The 18728-nt window shown below is 47.4% G+C and overlaps 1 protein-coding gene across 5 annotated transcripts in view; it reads right to left on the bottom strand.

The window, feature by feature from the left end:
- The window catches only part of utrn (utrophin), a 395823-nt gene that overhangs the window by 298954 nt on the left and 78141 nt on the right, over window positions 1–18728 (bottom strand). For all 5 annotated transcript variants that reach the window (XM_033025073.1, XM_033025072.1, XM_033025074.1 and 2 more), the window contains 5 exons: window positions 17049–17164; window positions 10354–10517; window positions 8926–9114; window positions 6453–6634; window positions 2152–2302 (listed from right to left, as the gene is read on the bottom strand). In XM_033025073.1, coding sequence (XP_032880964.1) covers window positions 2152–2302; window positions 6453–6634; window positions 8926–9114; window positions 10354–10517; window positions 17049–17164 — 802 coding nt within the window. The remainder of the gene's footprint in view (window positions 1–2151; window positions 2303–6452; window positions 6635–8925; window positions 9115–10353; window positions 10518–17048; window positions 17165–18728) is intronic.

Below are 18728 nucleotides of genomic sequence, written 5' to 3'. Positions count from 1 at the left end.
TTAGTCTTTAAAGAGGACGACATCAGCAACATGCTAGAAAAAATGAAAAGAGTCGGGGGCCAGATGCGAGTACAGTTGCTATTACTAAGGAGAGGTGCTTGGGAAGCTGAAAGGTCTGAAGGTGGATATGTCATCTGGGCCAGGTGGACTACAAGCCAGGGTTGTGAAAGAGGAAGCTGCAGATTGTGGAGGCATTAGTAGTGATCTTTCTTATCTCACCACAGTCAGGAATGGTTCCAGAGGACTGAAGAAATTGCAAATGTTACTACACAGTTTAAGAAGAGAGAGAAGCAAAAGATAGGAAATGATAGTCTGACTTCAGTGGTTGGTAAGATTTTAAAGTCCATTAATATTAAGGAATAGGTTTCGGGGCATTTGGAAGCACACGATAACATAGGTCAAAGTCAGCAGTATGTGAAAGGGAGATCTTGCCTGATAAATCTGTTGGAATTCCTTGAGGAAGTAACAAACAGGATAGACAAAGGCGAGTCAGTGGATGTTGTTTACTTGGATTTTCAGAAGGCTTTTGATAAGGTGCCGCATGCTGCTACACCAGAAGGGAACACATGGCATATGTACTAGCATGGATAGGAAATGGGCAGATTGGCAGAAGGTAAAGAGTGGGAATAAAGGGGGCCTTTTCTGGTTTGCTACCGGTGACTAGTGGTGTTCTGCAGGGGTCGGTGTTGGGTCCACTACTTTTCATATGGTATGTTAATGACCTGGATGATGGAATTGATACTTTGCAGTCAAGTTTACAGTTGATATGAAGGTAATTGGAGGGCAGGTGGTGTTGGAGAAAAATGGGCGGAAATCACTTTTAAAACATGAGGCCAAACATCTAGGTCAGGGGTCGGCAACCTACGGCCCACAGTCCGGATCCAGCCCGTAACCAAAATCATCTTGCCCACAGGCGTATTTTTTTTCAATTCGTTTTTGCGACCTGGGAACTGCAGCTAGTCCCGTGGCACGCAGGCGACCTGGGAATCGCAGCCAGTCCCGGGGCACGCAGGTGACCTGGGCTCTACAGCCAGACTTGGGGAAAACGTAGCGCCCAGGTCACAAAACATGGGGGGGGATTTTCCCCCACCTCTCAAAACATGGCATGCTGCTACACCAGAAGGGAACACATGGCATATGTACTAGCATGGATAGGAAATGGGCAGATTGGCAGAAGGTAAAGAGTGGGAATAAAGGGGGCCTTTTCTGGTTTGCTACCGGTGACTAGTGGTGCTCTGATCATGTCCCCACGTTCCCCGTCCCTCCCTACTTGTCCCCCTCCCCTACCCGTTCCCCACCCCTCCCCCCCCCGTCCCTCCCTCCCCCCCCCCCGGGATTTCCATTATGGAATACAGCATAGCAGAGTCTGGTCACGCGCTTTGTTTGAATATAGAACATGGAGCAGTAGAGCACAAAGCTTGGCGTCATGGTGGCGCAACAGTAGCACTGCTGTCTGACAGCGCCAGACACCCGGGTTCGATCCTGACCACGGGTACAGTCTGTACGGAGTTTTTACATTCTCCCTGTGAATGCGCGAGTTTTCTCCAGGTGCTCCGTTTTCCTCCCACACTCCAAAGACGTGCAGGTTTGTGGGTTAATTAGCTTTGGTGCAATTGTAAATTGTCCCTAGTGTGCGGGATGGAGCTAGTGTACGGGGTGATCGCTGGTAACGCCGACTCGATGGGCCGAAGGACCAGTTTCCGCGCTGTATCTCTGAACTAAGCTAAACGGAAGACTTGCAAATTTAACCAACTGTATAATCAAATGTCGCCCAAGTGGAACTGACGAATCAGTGCTCCGAAAATAGTGATGTTTAGCTGAAAAACAGATTTAGCACCACAAGCCTAGCAGGAAACCCAACCCTTCATTCTCTACAACAATCTACTGGACATAGAAGAAATAGTAACATTTCGGCCGAAAAGGAACAAGGACGTAAGACTAATCAAAGATTGATAGAGTTATTCAATCTGCAACATGCCAACTTAATTATTCTAACTAGATGGTCAAGTCTTTAGGCATACATGTACATTGAAAAAGGCCAGATAGACTTCCAATTTCAGCTTTGAACACAGTTGTCAAAGTGCTACCCCACACCATCACAGCAATTCGTAGAGTTATTGGCTGGGGATATGGAGGATGCTTCAGACTTACTTTATGTTCCTCAATCTTATCTTTCAAGGGCTCCAGCCCATCTCCGACAGGCTGTGTGTCCATCTTTTGAATACGCTCTTCTGTCTGAGTCAGCCATTTTGACAGCTGTTGCAGCTGCTGCTGCTGCAGTTCCATTAGTACCTCATGAAGCCTGAAAATAGAATGAATTGTTAATTTAAGTATCAGACAGTGGGCATAGCATCTAGTCATTCACTTTCCTGGAAAAAGGATATCGGATTGTGGGATTAATATCCGACTATCTCAAAGATAACGGATGAAGAACTTTAAAACACACCGTACATTGAGGGTAGATAAAAATGCTGGAGAAACTCAGCGGGTGAGGCAGCATCTATGGAGCAAAGGAATAGGTGACGTTTCCGGTCGAGACCCTTCTTCAGACTCTGAGGTGTCTTATTTCAAACATCGATTGCTGTGACATAAAATACTGCTTTTCATTTTTTAAGCAACAAGGAGCACTTAAATTGCATGTCAATATTCCTAAAACTTCCTGTAAAAATGGTGTAAACATGAATTGGGGACGGCACGAGAATCTGTAATTGTTCTTACACTGAAGGCTCAAGGAAAAACTTAGCGAGATGGTCAACTTCACTAAGTAAGTAAGTTTTATTTATATAGCACGTTTTAAGTCAACTCGCATTGACATCAAAGTGTTTTACATAAAATAAATAATAAGTTTCCATACAAACCATAGAAAAAGGTTAAAAATAAATAAAAAATGGACACAACACATTATAGAGTTCAACACAAACGTCCCCCCACAGCAGAATCAAAATTTTCCACTGTGGGTAAAGGCACCAGAAAGTTAAGTCCTCTTCCTCTGTGAAACACCCGAGGTCAGGGCCCATTTGTGGCCTTGCAGCCAGTCCGATAATTTTCAGGGCCCTCTTGCCGTGAAGATGGAACTCCGGCGTCGGGTGAAACATTCCTCAGCGGCTTGGAAAGTCTGGAGTGGCTGCCTCCTCCCCGGAGACAGGGGCACTCGTTGTCCTCAGGCCACGCCGGTTGGAGCTCCGACCCCGGCGAACTCGATCCCAGGCTCCAAATCCAGCGCCGCCCGCGGCCGGACGCCCGCAGCCACAGCTCCACGGTGTTGGGGAGTCGGCGGCCACAGCGCTCCGGAGCTTACCGCACGGCGACCCGGTAAGGCATCACCCGCTCTATTCTCGATGGTAGGCCGCGAGGACGGGGCGAAGAAGCAGCTCGGAGGGATGCTGCCTCTCCGACCAGGTAGGGGACTAAGAAATAAAGTTTCCCCCTTCCCCACCCCCACCCACCACATAAAAGACCTCCAGCTAACATTTTTTGACAGGACTTAAAATTAAAAAAAAGGTGAAGAGACGGACCGCGGGCAGGCTGCCATACAGACGGCACCCACTCCTGCACATCCGCAATCTTGAAACTAAGGGTTCTGATAAGTAGCAAGATCACGAGGGGCCTGTTTCCATGCTGTATCTCTGAAAAACCAAACTAACATATTTGTACGGTCAGAGTGAAGAAGGGTCACGACCCGAAACATCACCCATTCCTTCTATCTAGAGATGCAGCCTGTCCCGCTGAGTTACTCCAGCATTTTGTGTTTATCCAAGATGTTTGTGAGGCCGCATTTGGAATATTGTTTTCAGATTTTGGTCACAAGGACACATAAGCTGGATAAAGTGCAGAGAAGTTTTATGAGGATGTCACAGAGTCATAGTCATATAGCTTGGAAACTTCCCCCTCGGGCTAACTTGCTCATGCCGACCAAGATGCCCCATCCATACGAGTCCCAACGCGTATGTTTCGCCAAAATCCCTCTAAATCTTTCCTATCTACGTATCAGTCCAAATGTTGTTTAAATGTTGTTGTGGTACTTGCCTCAACTACCCCCTCTGGCTGCTCGTTCCATATACCCACCACCCTCTGCATAGAAAGGTTGCCCCTCAGCTCCCTATTAAGTCGTTCCCCTCTCACCTTGAACCTATGGTTCTTGACTCCCCTGTTCAGGGTAAAAGACTCTGCCCATCGACCCCATCTTTCCCTTCATGATCTTATACACCTCTATCAGATCACCGCTCATACTCGCGCGTTTCAAAGAATAAAGTCCGAGCCTGGCCAACCTAGTGGTGGGGCAACAGTAGAGTGTGCTGCCATACAGCCCTGGGTCCTGGGTTCGATCATGACTACGGGTGCTGTCTGTACGGCGTTTGTACCTTCTCCCCGTCTCCTGCGTGGATTTTCGCCCAGATCTTCGGTTTCCTCACACACTCTAAAGGCGTGCAGGTTTGTAGGTTAATTGGCTTGGTGTAAATGTAAATTGTCCCTAGTGTGTGTAGATAGTGTTAATGTGCGGGGATCGCTGGTCGTTGCGGACTCGGTGGGCCTGTTTCCCAGCTATATCTCCAAACTAAAACTAAACTAAACTTAAACTAAACCTCTCCCAATAACTCAGGCACTCAAATTCTGGACCATATTCGTAAATCTTCTCTACACTCCTTCCAGCTTAATAACATTTAGCAGGGTGACCAATACTGAACACAATACTCCAATTGTGCCCTCACCAATGTCTTGTACAATTGTAACATAACATCCTAGCTTCTATACTCAATACCTTGACTCATAAAAGCCAATGCTCCGAGAGCCTTCTTGACCACCCTGTGATGCCACTTTCAAGGAACTATGCACCTGCATTCCTACATCCCTCTGTTCTACCACAATACCTGGAGCCCTGACATTCACAGTGAAGTTTCTGCACTTGTTTGGCTTAACAAAATGTAACACCTTGCATTTATCTGCATTCAACTCCATTAACACTCCTCAGCCCATTTGCCCAACTAATCAAGATCCTGCTGTGATTTTTGTTCACTGTCTTTGCTATCTACCATACCACCTACTTTAGTGTCATCTAAAAAATTACCAATCATGCCTTGTACATTCTCATCCAAATCATTGATATAAACATAGACTTGAGGGTCCGAGCTACAGTGAGAGGTTGGGCAGGCTAAGACTTCATTCCTTGGAGCACAGGAGGGGTGATCTTAAAGAGGTATGTAAGATCATGAGAGGGATGGGGGTAAATGCACAGACACTTTTACCCAAGGTAGTGGAATCAAGAAGGTAGTGGAATCAAGAACCAGAGAACTGAGGTTTCAGGGGAAAATGGAAATATAGGAAACTGAGGGGCAACTTTTTCCATACTGAAAGTGGTTGGTATATGGAAGATGCTGCCAGAGGAGGTAATAATAATAATGATGGATGGGATTTATATAGCGCCTTTCTAATACTCAAGGCGCTTTACATCGCATTATTCATTCACTCCTCAGTCACACTCGGTGGTGGTGAGCTACTTCTGTAGCCACAGCTGCCCTGGGGCAGACTGACGGAAGCGTGGCTGCCAATCTGCGCCTACGGCCCCTCCGACCACCACCAATCACTCACACACATTCACACACAGGCAAAGGTGGGTGAAGTGTCTTGCCCAAGGACACAACGACAGTATGCACTCCAAGCGGGATTCGAACCGGCTACCTTCCGGTTGTCAGCCGAACACTTAGCCCATTGTGCCATCTGTCGTCCCACTGAGGTAGTTGAGGCAAGCACTATAAACAACATTTAATTGGCATTTGAACCGGTAATAGGTTAAAAAAAGGTTCATAAGGAGATGGGTCAAACATGAACATGTTGGACTAGTGTAGATGGGGCATCTTGGTCGATTGGACCGAAGGGCCTGTTTCTGTGCTGTATGATCCTATGTCAGTAGCACGGGAGGGTACAATAAAAGCAGTTGTTATTCAATAAGTCCACATCTGACGTGTGTCATTAAAGGCCAATTAATCAAAGTTTAAGACCAACATCTTTCAGTAAGGAGGAGGTATAACGATGGTGTGGTCAGGGAAGATGGGTCCCAACCTGAAATGTCACCGATCCAGGTTCTCCAGAGAGGCTGCTTGGCCTGCTGAGTTACTCCAGCACCTTGTGTCTTTCTTTTGTATGGTAAGGAAACCTTGGATGTCCAAGGAGATTCTAAGTTTGGTCAAAAAGAAAAAGGAAGTGTATGCAAGGATTAAGACGATGAAATCAGACAGTGGGTGCCTGGAATGTACTGCCAGGGTTGGTGGTGGAGGCTAGTGGCATTTAAGAGGCTTTTGAAAAGGCACATGGTTACACAGAATGGAGGGATATTTATTATGTGTAGGCAGATACGAGTTGATTTTGGCATCATGTTTGGTACAGACATTATCTGCCGAGGTGTCTGTTCCTTTGCTGTACTTTTCCATGTTCTAGTGAGGAAGTTTACTACTTACTTGGCTTGTCTGTCCATGCTTTCAACTCTCAGCGCTTCCCATCTAGAATTGAGCAAAGTCATCTGCTCTCTGATCTCATCTTCCTCCTCTTCTGTTAGATTGGCCTGTGCAATGAGTTGATTCCCAGCCTGAAGTACACTGCCCACGTTACTCTGGTGAGCAGTCAACTCCATCATAAATGTCTGCACCAGAAAGGACAAGAAAGGCAATTAAATAGGGTCTGCAAATATCAATAATTATCAATAATACCTACCCATTACTGAGCTAATTCAGCCCACTCACTAACCACTCGATATCCAATTTTGGATGCAAACCTTTCACTGTGTTATCATTTTATTTCATATCTGTTGGGCTTTGCATAATTTTCCTTTAAGTTTTCAGAATGCATTATGTTTTTTTATAAAATGAAGAATTGCTGGACTGCTTTTGGCAAACAATTAATTTTCATCTGAATCAAAAATATGGTTGCCTTGGCATTCATCACAAAATGTGTCTTCATGATTCTATTATTTCCATTTATACCACCGCTGAACCAACTTTTTCTTTCTGTGATTGGATTAATACTACTCTTAGCCCTCAGACCAATTACTTTCTCCTCTCCTTATGTCTTTCCCCGTATATTTTACTTTTTTTCCCCCAATTCTGAAAGTCCATTAGCTTGGAAGGTATAACCAGTTCTAGAATCATAGTCATGCAGCATGGAAATGACCCTTCAGCCCAACTTGTCCATGCCGACCATGTAAGCGTGTCCCACTCGCCCATATTTGGCCCTTTCCTATCCATGTACCTGTCCAAGTGCTTTACCACCTCTGGCAGCTCATTCCATATACACACCACCCTCTGACTGAAAATGTGGTCCTTCAGGTTTCTATTAAATCTTTCCCCTCACCTTAAAACCTATGCCTTCTGATTCTTGATTCCCCTACCCTGGGTACCAGACTCTGCGCATTCATCCTATCAAATCCCCTCATGATTTTACACCTCTTTGGATCACCAGTATTAGACAGTAACTCACTCAAGTTGATTGGAGCAGGTAGTTTGCAGGAAAAGGAATGTCCAGAATGTAGGATGCGTTTAAAAGTGTAGTGACTAGGGCATGCATGTTCCTGTTCAAGTGAAGGGCAAGGCTGGTGCATGTATAGAAACTTGGATGACAAGAGAAATTGAGATTCTGGTCAAGAAAAAGGAGGTATGGGACAGGTACAGGCAGCTGCGTTCAAGTAAATCCCTGGAGGAGTTTCGGGAACTGAGGAACACGTTAAAGAAGGAAATCATTTGTGCAAAAAGGGGGCAGAAGAGTTGATTATTTAGTAGATAATATTAAGGAAAATCCAAAAAGATGTTATGTGCATTAAGGGAAAAAGAGTTACCAAAGGGAGAATAAGGTCCCTTATGAAACAAAGCGGTCAATGTAAGGGCCTGTCCCACTTGGGCGTTATTTGCGCGTCATTTACGTGACATCATTTACGCGTCACGGCGCACGCATGGCATGCATTACGCGCGCATGGCACGTGGTGAGACGTGGTGGCGTAGGCAGTGACGCGCGGTAGCGCGCGGGGCCCCAGGATCCATCAGGCGAGAATGAAATGCTCGGAGAAGGAGAAAGAGGTGCAGCGCACAGGCCTTGAACCTGTTGAGACGCAGGAGGAGCCCGGCCAGGACTCACCCCACAGAGCCCAGTCCCTCCACGCACTAGAGTCTCCCAACCCCTGCAGAGTGGTTACTAAGATGGCTGATCCGTGGGCTGTTGCTGCTGGGACGCAAGTCGGGGCCTGATCAACCCCGACTGGGTCGCCTGGGCGAGTGTGTCTGATGTTGTGAGACCCTAAACACCCGATGACCCCAGGTCACATCACTGAGGATGCGTCCCAGCGCATCTAGAAGATGTATATTTTTCACATATGCCCAAGAATCAGACTTAGATTCGAGAAGTTGTTTCTAACAAGACTGGAATATCTTCAAGTGCTGTTGCCAATTACTCAATTCAATTATCCCCTTTCATGCCTTCCAGAGACAAGATAGGATAATGGGTTAATTAATCAAAAGTATTGTGTTATGGGCCTGTCCCACTTAGACGATTTTTTTAGGCAACTACAGGCGCCACATGTTCGCCGGTGGTCACCGGGAGTAGTCTCCTCAGTCGCGCAAAAACTCGTAGCGTTTTTCTGGTCACTGCTAAATTTTCAACATGTTGAAACATTTTCGGCAACAATGGGTTTGATGCCAATGAGCGTAGCTTGGCTTCTCCTGACGTGGGTGCTGTCGTAGGTTGTCGTCGGTTTTTCGGCGACCTGCTACGACTATAACAGTCGCCGGCAGTTGCCTAAAAAATCGCCGAGTGGAACAGGCCCATTATTGTCAATAAATCTTTCCTCCAATTTATTTCATATATTTCCAAACAAGATTCGAACATGTAAAGGGTACAGGGCAAAAGCCCAACAGCTTTCCATAAACATTCAAAATGTGTACATACCTCATGGATGTGAAATTGCTCCTTCACCTCCTCAACATCAGAGGAGATGTCATCTTGCATCTGAAGAGTATCCTCAGCTGACAAGAGCCACGTCAAGACCTCCTCCAGAACTGCCTGGTAACTGTCCAAGTCCACCGTGCTGGGCGTTTCAGCCCTGGAATTCAATGCTTCCATTTCTGGTGTCACATCCTAACCAAAGAGTACCAAATTAATCCCCTTCATACCGATGGTTCTTCATTTCTAAGTTATAAACTTTCGAACATCAGCATGCTTGAGTATGTGCAACTAGGTTGGGATCACAGCTGTAAAGGCTCTCCAAGCCTTTTGCCTCAGAGCTGAAAAGGCATGCCTTACAACCTTCAAGTAATCCTCACCACATCTTGAATCATAAATACAAATAGACTTTGACTTTCAAGTTCAGCTTTACTGAACCACCTTGCTTGGTTTTCAAGATCCAATACACATAATCTCAAAACCCTTATCAGGTAACTGTTTGGAAACACAACGCCATTTCACAAAGTATGGAGTAGAAATAAAGAACTGCAGGTACTGGTTAATACACAAAAGGACACAAAGTGCTGGAGTAACTCAGCAGGTCGGGCAGCATCTCCGATTTCGGGTTGAGACCCTTCTTTTCCCCAAATTCCACAAACAGGACTGCCCCGGCAGACCCATTGCCTCTGCCCCAGTGAACTCATCTCCACATATCTCAATTCCATCCTGAACCGATCCAGATCTCCTGGGGGTGGGGGATTGCAACCTTCACGTGGTCTGCCCTGTTTCGACCAATGCAATCAACCCGGTGTGCACAAACAAATAGATCAAATAGAACAAGTTGACATCGAAAATAGGTGCAGGAGGAAGCCATTCGGCCCTTTGAGCCAGCACCGCCATTCATTGTGATCATGGCTGATCGTCCCCTATCAATAACCCGTGCCTGCCTTCTCCCCATATCCCTTGACTCCACTAGCCCCTAGAGCTCTAGAACTCACTCTTAAATCCATCCAGTGATTTGGCCTCCACTGCCCTCTGTGGCAGGGAATTCCATAAATTCTCAACTCTCTGGGTGAAAAAGTTTTTTTCTCACCTCAGTCTTAAATGACCTCCCCTTTATTCTAAGACTGTGGCCCCTGGTTCTGGACTCGCCCAACATTGGGAACATTTTTCCTGCATCTAGCTTGTCCAGTCCTTTTATAATTGACCTACAGCTTTATGCTGTGCACGCCATGTGCAAGAAGAAGAAGGCAGACCTCATGGATTTCATTAAGTCTGGCGAAGGGTCTCGACCCGAAACGTCACCCATTCCTTCTCTCCAGTGATGCTGCCTGTACCACTGAGTTACTCCAGCCTTTTGTGTCTATCTTCGGTTTAAACCAGCATCTGCAGTTCCTTCCTACACACAGTGTACAGTGATGAGTCATTGTTTACCAGCTGATGGGATGACGGATCCTCGGCGCATTCCACTTTGTATTGTCGAGGCAGAGTCTCCACTTCATGGATGGCTGCCATGGTGACTTGTTGAGGGAGCACCTCAAATAAAGATGTCACGTACATAATGATGGATTTCTTGTCAGGCAATGCAACCGCAACATCTGAATTGAAACACATATCAGGAATGAGTTCCAAACAAAATTTCCAAAAAAAATGTAAAATTGCAAAGTTTGACTATAGATGCAGGAGTAGGCCATTCGGCCCTTCGAGCCAGCACCGCCATTCAATGTGATCATGGCTAATCATCCCCAATCAGTACCCCGTTCCTGCCTTCTCCCCATATCCCCTGACTCCGCTATTTTTAAGAGCCCTATCAAGCTCTCTCTTGAAAGCATCCAGAGAATCTGCCTCCACCGCCCTCTGAGGCAGAGAATTCCACAGACTCACCACTCTCTAAGAAAAAGTGTTTCCTCGTCTCCGTTCTAAATGGCTTACTCCTTATTCTTAAACTGTGGCCCCTGGTTCTGGACTCCCCTAACATCGGGAACATGTTTCCTGCCTCCAGCGTGTCCAAACCCTTAATAATCTTTTATGTTTCAATGAGATCCCCTCTCATCGATCTAAACTCCAGTGTACAAGCCCAGCTGCTCCATTCTCTCAGCATATATTAGTCCTGCCATCCCAGGAATTAACCTTGTAAACCTACGCTGCACTCCCTCAATAGCAAGAATGTCCTTCCTCAAATTCAACCCGAGACGTTTATAGGGAACAAGCTACCATCTCTTCTCAGCTCTGACCAGTGATCATCAACTCACAGTTTGCCTGATCCACAAGTCATATGCATTATTTTCTTTATATTGCACTGACATTGGCTTTTTATTCCATATATTAATATCATTTCAATCCTGGGTCATCCGTTCATCTCTGGATTGGCAGCTTAACAGACTGACCACCCGGATAACGATTCCCCTACTGCAATTTCTGGAATAGTTTCATCTCTTAACCGTGGCAGTAATTCGGACCTAATGTTAAAATTGTCAAAGTCCAATATGCACATCAATAAGGTCATAAGTGATAGGAGCAGAATTAGGCCATTCAGCCCATCAGTTACTCCGCCATCCAATAATGGATGATCTATCTCTCCTTCGTAACCCCATTCTCTTGCCTCAATAAGAGAATCAATACAAATATAGATTTGACAATAGGTGCAGGAGCAGGCCATTCGGCCCTTCGAGCCAGCACCGCCATTCAATGTGATCATGGCTGATCATCCCCAATCAGTACCCCGTTCCTGCCTTCTCCCCATATCTCCTGACTCCGCTATTTTTAAGAGCCCCATCTAGCTCTCTCTTGAAAGCATCCAGAGAACATGCCTCCACCGCCCTCTGAGGCAGAGAATTCCACAGATCAGGTAATTGAACCAGGTAATTGTTAAATTTGATGCTCAGTGGCAGAAGATGCTCATCGGCTGCCACCCAGAATCACCAGGTAAGCTGCAGTAAAGCAGCATATTGCACCAGCATCATATAGGCATCAGGCAGAGAGAGTGCTGAAACAAACCTTTTGGCCTACTAAGGAAATGCTGAAACACTGTGACAGCCTTCAAGAGGACGCAAGGGCTTGTTGACTTAGTGATATTTGAAAATTATTTAAAGTACATGCCTAATTCTAAAAAAAATAGAAACATAATAAAGCCCTTTCAACTCGAGGTGAAGTACCGTGTGGGGGTGAGGTGCCGTGTGGGGGTGAGGGGGTGAGGTGCCGTGTGGGGGGGTGACGTGCCGTGTGGGGGGGTGAGGTGCCGTGTGGGGGGTGAGGTGCCGGGTGCGGGGGTGAGGTGCCGTGTGGGGGGTGAGGTGCCGTGTGTGGGGGTGAGGTGCCGTGTGGGGGGGGGTGAGGTGCCGGGTGCGGGGGTGAGGTGCCGGGTGGGGGGTGAGGTGCCGGGTGGGGGGGTGAGGTGCCGTGTGGGGGGTGAGGTGCCGTGTGGGGGGTGAGGTGCCGTGTGGGGGGTGAGGTGCCGTGTGGGGGGTGAGGTGCCGGGTGCGGGGGTGAGGTGCCGTGTGGGGGGTGAGGTGCCGTGTGGGGGGGGGTGAGGTGCCGTGTGGGGGGGGGTGAGGTGCCGTGTGTGGGGGTGAGGTGCCGTGTGTGGGGGTGAGGTGCCGTGTGGGGGGTGAGGTGCCGTGTGGGGGGGTGGGTGTGGGTGGTGGGGGTGAGGTGCCGTGTGGGGGGTGAGGTGCCGTGTGGGGGGAGGTGGGGTGTGGGGGGGGGTGGGGGTGCCCGTGTGGGGGGGGGGGTTGGGGTGTGTGGGGGGGGGGAGGTGCCGTGTGTGGGGGTGACGTGTGAGGGTGGCGTGTGGGGGTGGGGGTGGGGGGGGTGGGTGGGGTGAGTGTTGGGGGTTGGGTGGGGTGTGGGGGGATGTGGGGGGTGTGGTGTGTGAGGTGGTGGTGTGGGGGTGAGGTGATGTGGGGGGTGGTGTGGGGGTGCGGTGAGGGGGTGTGTGGGGGTGGTGTGGGGGGTGAGGTGAGGTGAGTGAGGTGTGGTGGGTGGTGGTGGGGGGGGGTGATGTGTGGGGGTGAGTGTGTGGGGGGGTGGTGTGGGGTGTGTGTGGGGTGTGAGGTGACTTGTGGGGTGAGGGAACCGTGTGGGGGGTGAGGTGCCGTGTGAGGTGCCGTGTGGGGGTGAGGTGCCGTGTGGGGGGTGAGGTGCCGTGTGTGGGGGGTGAGGAGACGTGCTTTGGTTCAAGAGGCATCGGCAAGGAGGCCGAGCCTAAAGCGAAGCAGAGGCGATCAGGAGGTAAAGCTGCAGACTGCTGTTTCTTGTGTTGTGCTTTTTTCCCCCTCGGTTTTAGTACAGTCGTGATGGCAGGTAGAATAGTGCAATGTCCCTCCTGCAGAATATGGGAAGTCTGGGACACTGCTGGTATCCCTGATGACCACATTTGTGGGATCTGTGTCCAGGCACAGCTCCTTGCAGCTGCATTCGGGAATTGGAGCCTCAAGATCATCCAGGAGGGTGAGAGCTTTATAGATGGGAGTTATAGAGAGGCAAGGCAAACAAAGAGAGTAGGTATATCTATATTGAACTCCCTCCCCCACTGATCCGCAATTCCGTGTCCCTCACCATCTTCCAGTCCCGCCTCAAGACCCATCTCTTCACCTCTGCCTATCCTTAGCCCCACGTCCCCCTCCATTTTCATCTGTGCATTAATTGCCTCATATTGTGTTTTGTATTGAATTCTGTCTTTACTTTGTGTACGTCATGTCTCTACTATTTATTTCATTCCCCTTACATGTTTTTCCTCTACCTGCTAAATTTTTGTAAGGTGTCCTTGAGACTCTTGAAAGGCGCCCATAAATAAAATGTATTATTATTATTATTAGGTGCATGACCATGAGGAAAGAGAACAGAGTGCTGGGGACCTGTGTCCATTCCCCCACGTAACAGGTACACCCCTTTAGAAACTGTTGGGGGGGGGGGGGTTGACCTGTCTGGGGTCTGCATGGTGGCGCAGCAGTAGAGTCAATTGACTTTGTATAAATGTAACCTGCCCCTAGTGTGTGTAGGACAGTGTTAATATCTGATCGCTGGTCGGTGCGGACTCGGTGGGCCGAAGGGCCTGTTTCCGCGCTGTATCTCTAAACTAAAAAGCTGAAATAACAGTCAGGGCTGTGGCACCAAGCTTGGCTCTGAGGCACAGCAGGGAAGCGTAATGTCAGGCAAATCCAGTGATAGTGACAGGCTGGTGTCGGTCCGTGATAATGCTAGCTTCTTTTAGAGGCAACGACTCCTGTAGATCCCTCCCATAAAGAGAAGGTCAGTGCCCGTGGTGGACTGGGCAGAGTTCACCACTTTTCCAATCATCTTCAACCCTGGGCATTCCAGTTGCCGAACCATGCCATGAAGCAATCAGTCATTAAGATTTTGACTGCACACCCATAGAAGTTCAGGAGAGTATTTGTCAATATACCGAATCTCCTCAATCTTCTTAGGAAGTAGAGGTGAAGGTTCAGCTTTCTTTATGATTGATTCAATGTGCTGGCTCCGAGACAGATTTTCGGAGATATGCACGCCCAGGAATTTGACATTTTTGACACACTCCACTGCCGTCCTGTCAATGAATACAGGTTTTTGAATCCTCAGCATTCCTCTTCGAAAGTCAACAATCAGGTCCTTGGTTTTACTTGCGTAGAGAGCAAAGCTGTTGTTCTGGCACTATTCACTCACTCAATCGATCTCCGTATGTTGTTCATACGGCAATAATTGTGTTTGGGGACGAAGGAATGTCAAGAGATTGGGATGTCTTTAAAAGTGTGGTGACAAGAGTTCAGGGCATGCATGTTCCTGTTAGAGTGAAGGGCAAGGCACGTGGCAATAAAGAAGCTTGGATGAAAAGTAGGCATAGGATAGGTATCGGTAGCTGGGAACTGAGAAACATACTTTAGAAGGAAATCGGAAGGACAAAAAGGCAGGAAATAGTTCTAGCCGATAATAAGGAAATTCTAAAGAGAATTTATGTGCATTAAGGGAAAGTGGCTGAATAGGGCCCCTCAGAAACTAAAGCTTAAATTTCTGTGTGGAGCCACAGGAGATGGGTAATACTCAATGAGAATTTCTCCTCTATTTTTACCATGGAGAAAGACAAACACAGAGGTACTTGGGACGGAAGTCTGAAGAAGGGTTTCGGCCCGAAACGTTGCCTATTTCCTTCGCTCCATAAATGCTGCTGCATCTGCTGAGTTTCTCCAGCATTTTTGTGTACCTTTGATTTTCTAGCATCTGCAGTTCCTTCTTAAATACTTGGGACGGCTATTGGAAATATCTTGAAGTGCTGAACATCCTAAGGCTAATGAAGGTAATAAATCTCATGTGCCTGATCAGATGTATCTGAGGACATTGCAGGAAACTGGAGCAGAATTAGTTGACATTGTTTGTATGGACTTCAGCACAGATTTTGACAAGGTTCTTCATGGCTGGCAGGTTAAGGGAGGGATAGCTGACTGGGTAGACAATTGGCTTCCTGGAAGGAAGCAGAGGATTGTGATGGAAGGTTGTTTTTCGGATGGATTCCTGTGACTAGCGGTGTGCCTCGGGGTTCGGTGACGGGATCACTGCCATTTGTGGTTTATATCAGCAAATTGGATTAAAATGTAGGCGACTTTGCAGATGGTACCAAAGTAGGTGGTATTGTAGATAACGAAGATGGTTATCAAATATTATAGCAGGCTTTTAATCAGTTGGGCAAATGGGCTGAGGAATAGTTAATATAGTTCAATGCAGATAAGTGCGAGGTGCTCATTTTGGGAAGTTAAACCAGAGCACGACCTTCACTGAATGGCAGGGATCTGGGGATTGTTGGGAGAGCAGAGGGATCTCGGAGTGCAGGTACAAAGTTCCATGAAAGTGGCGCCACAGATAGCTAGAGTGGTCAAGGCCTTCGGTACTGTTGTCTTAATCAGTCAGGGTATTGAGTAAAGAAGTGGAGATGTCATGTTACAGGGGTAGCACAGTGGCGCAGCGGAGAGTCGCTGCCTTGAGGGCTTGTCCCACTCTCACAAACTAATTCATGACCTTTTTTACTCGTGGACATTTTTCATCAGGCTAGAAAAACGCCCCGACCTACTTGATGCCAAGAGTACCTATGACTAGCATCACGACCTACCTACGACCTTGTGACGACCATGCTGCGAGTATGAGTCAAGGGCAAACTCAGCAGAGGTCATGAATTAGGGACAGGCCCTTTATAACACCAGAGACCCGGGTTCAATCACGACCGCAGGTGCTTTTTGTACATTCTCCGTGTGACCACGTGGGTTTTCTCCGGTTGCTCCGGTCTCCTCCCACATCCCAAAGACGTGCAGGTTTGCAGGTTAATTGTCCACAGTGTGTAGGATAGAACTAGTGTACGGGTGGTCGTGGTCGGTGTGGACTCAGCGGGCTGAAGGCCCCGTTTCACTACACTTCACTGTACCGCTACACTAAAAGCTAAAAAGTTGCACAAGATGTTGAGGCTGCATTTGGAGTACTGTGCTCGGTTTCGGTCACCCTGGTGTAAGAAGGATGCCGTTCAGCAAGAAAGTGCAGAAACATTTACGAGGATCTTGCCAGGATTTTTGTGGGTTTGAGCTATAGGGTTGTGAAAGTTAGGACTATACTCCTTGCAGCACAGGAGGATAGGGGGTGATCTTGCAGAGGTATACAAGGGGAATAGGTAGGGTGAATGCACAGATACTTTTACCCAGACAAAATGTGTAGGGAGGAACTGCAGATGCTGATTTACACCGAAGATAGACACAAAATGCTGGAGTAACTCAGCGGGACAGGCAGCATCTCTGGAGAGAAGGAATGGGTGACGTTTTGGGTCGAGGCCCTTCTTCAGACTGTGTCGGGGAGACGGAGACAGAGATATGGAGGGGTAAGGTGTGAAGACAAGAGATCAAAGGTGCCAAAGCTCCAGGAAAATGTAGAATGATTCATTGTTAGCTGAGGGGACAGTGACAAGGAGGCAAACAATCAGTAACATTTAATCATGAGGACAGTGAAACTAGTCGAAGAACTTGTACAGGCGAGGGATGGAGAGAGAGGGAAAGCCAGGGTTACTTGAAGTTATGAAAAGTCAATATTCATACCGCTGGGTTGCAACATTTCATCTGAATCTCATCTGAACCACACACAAGCATCAAACAACAGCTCACCTTCAGCATCGAGCAGCATCTCTATCCCCAGATGTTTTTTAGCTACCCTAAAAGCATGTTCAAGCCGTTCCACCACAGACATCCTGGTAACTTTATCCCAATTGAACAAACCAGGTCTAAAAGAGAAAGAGAATTAAAATGTGTTTGACCAAAACTGAAAAGTGATTTATTTAATTGAGCAGTGCCAAGAAGGCAGGGGGCGATGAGGCTACGTTCAATATAATCATGTATTTGGTTTGTTGCCTGCATTCAGTATGTTGCTTGTTGTCTGCCAGTGTAGATTCAAGAAATGTTAACATTGGTGATTATACATCAGCATTGTCACTATCTCCACACAAAAAACAAGCACATATTTAAGAGGGAGTTAGATGTGGCCCTTGTGGCTAGAGGGATCAGGGGGTATGGAGAGAAGGCAGGTACGGGATACCGAGTTGGATGATCAGCCATGATCATATTGAATAGCGGTGCAGGCTCGAAGGGCCGAATAGCCTACTCCTGCACCTATTTTCTATGTTTCTATGTCCAAACAGCAGGACTGTGATTAATAGTGACCTGTCCAAATGAACTGCAGGCGTAAGGGACAAAGAGACAAGAAAGAGACAAAGAGAAAAGAAAGCACATGTTTTTGATATTGATTAGATAATAAGTACACTACACAACAATTTAGAAAGCAAAGATTCAGTGATTTATATTTAAATTGAGAAATTTAGGTCAGAGGCCAAATAGAAAAAGGGGAGGCAACTCACACAGAGAGGCATAATCATACAACGTGGAAACAGGCCCCTCGGCCCAACTTGCCCACACTTACCAAATGTCCCATCTACACTAATCCCACCTGCCTGCATTTGGCCCATATCCCTCTAAAGCTGTCCTATCCATGTAGCAACCCAAATGTTTCTTAAACGTTGTGATAGTCACTGCCTCAATTACCTTCTCTGGGAGCTTGTTCCATTCACCCGCTACCCTTTGTGTGAAAATGTCACCCCTCAGATTCCTATTAAATCTTGTCCCCTTCGCCGTAACTACCCGATCTTCGCATCTACCCGATCTATTCCTCTCATGATATTATACACCTCTATAAGATCACCCCTCATCTGCCTGCTCTCCAAGGAATAGAGTCCCAGCCTACTCAACCTCTCCTTATAGCTCCGACACTCGAGTCCTCGCAACATCCTCGTAAATCTTCTCTGCACCCTTTCCAATTGACAACATCTTTCCTATGATTATGGTGCCCAGAACTGAACACAATACTCTAAATGCGGCCTCACCAACCTCTTATATAACTGAAACATGACCTCCCAACTTCTATACTCAATACTCTGAATGATGAAGGCCAATGTTTCAAAATACTTTTTGACCACCCTATCTACCGGTGACTCGACCTTCAAGGAACCATGTGGAAACATAGAAACATAGAAAATAGGTGCAGGAGAAGGTCATTCGTCCCTTTGAGCCAGCACCGCCATTCATTGTGATCATGGCTGATCGTCCCCTATCAATAACCCGTGCCTGCCTTATCCCCATATCCCTTGATTCCACTAGCCCCTAGAACTCTATCTAACTCTCTCTTAAATCCATCCAGTGACTTGGCCTCCACTGCCCTCTGTGGCAGGGAATTCCACAAATTCACAACTCTCCGGGTGAAAAAGTTTTTCTCACCTCAGTCTTAAATGGCTTCCC

The sequence above is a fragment of the Amblyraja radiata genome, chromosome 8, assembly GCF_010909765.2.
Source record: "Amblyraja radiata isolate CabotCenter1 chromosome 8, sAmbRad1.1.pri, whole genome shotgun sequence".
In the NCBI taxonomy this organism is placed as follows: Eukaryota; Metazoa; Chordata; class Chondrichthyes; order Rajiformes; family Rajidae; genus Amblyraja; species Amblyraja radiata.
The sequence above is the reverse complement of the archived record's forward strand: the minus strand, read 5'-3'. Positions and strand labels throughout refer to the sequence as shown.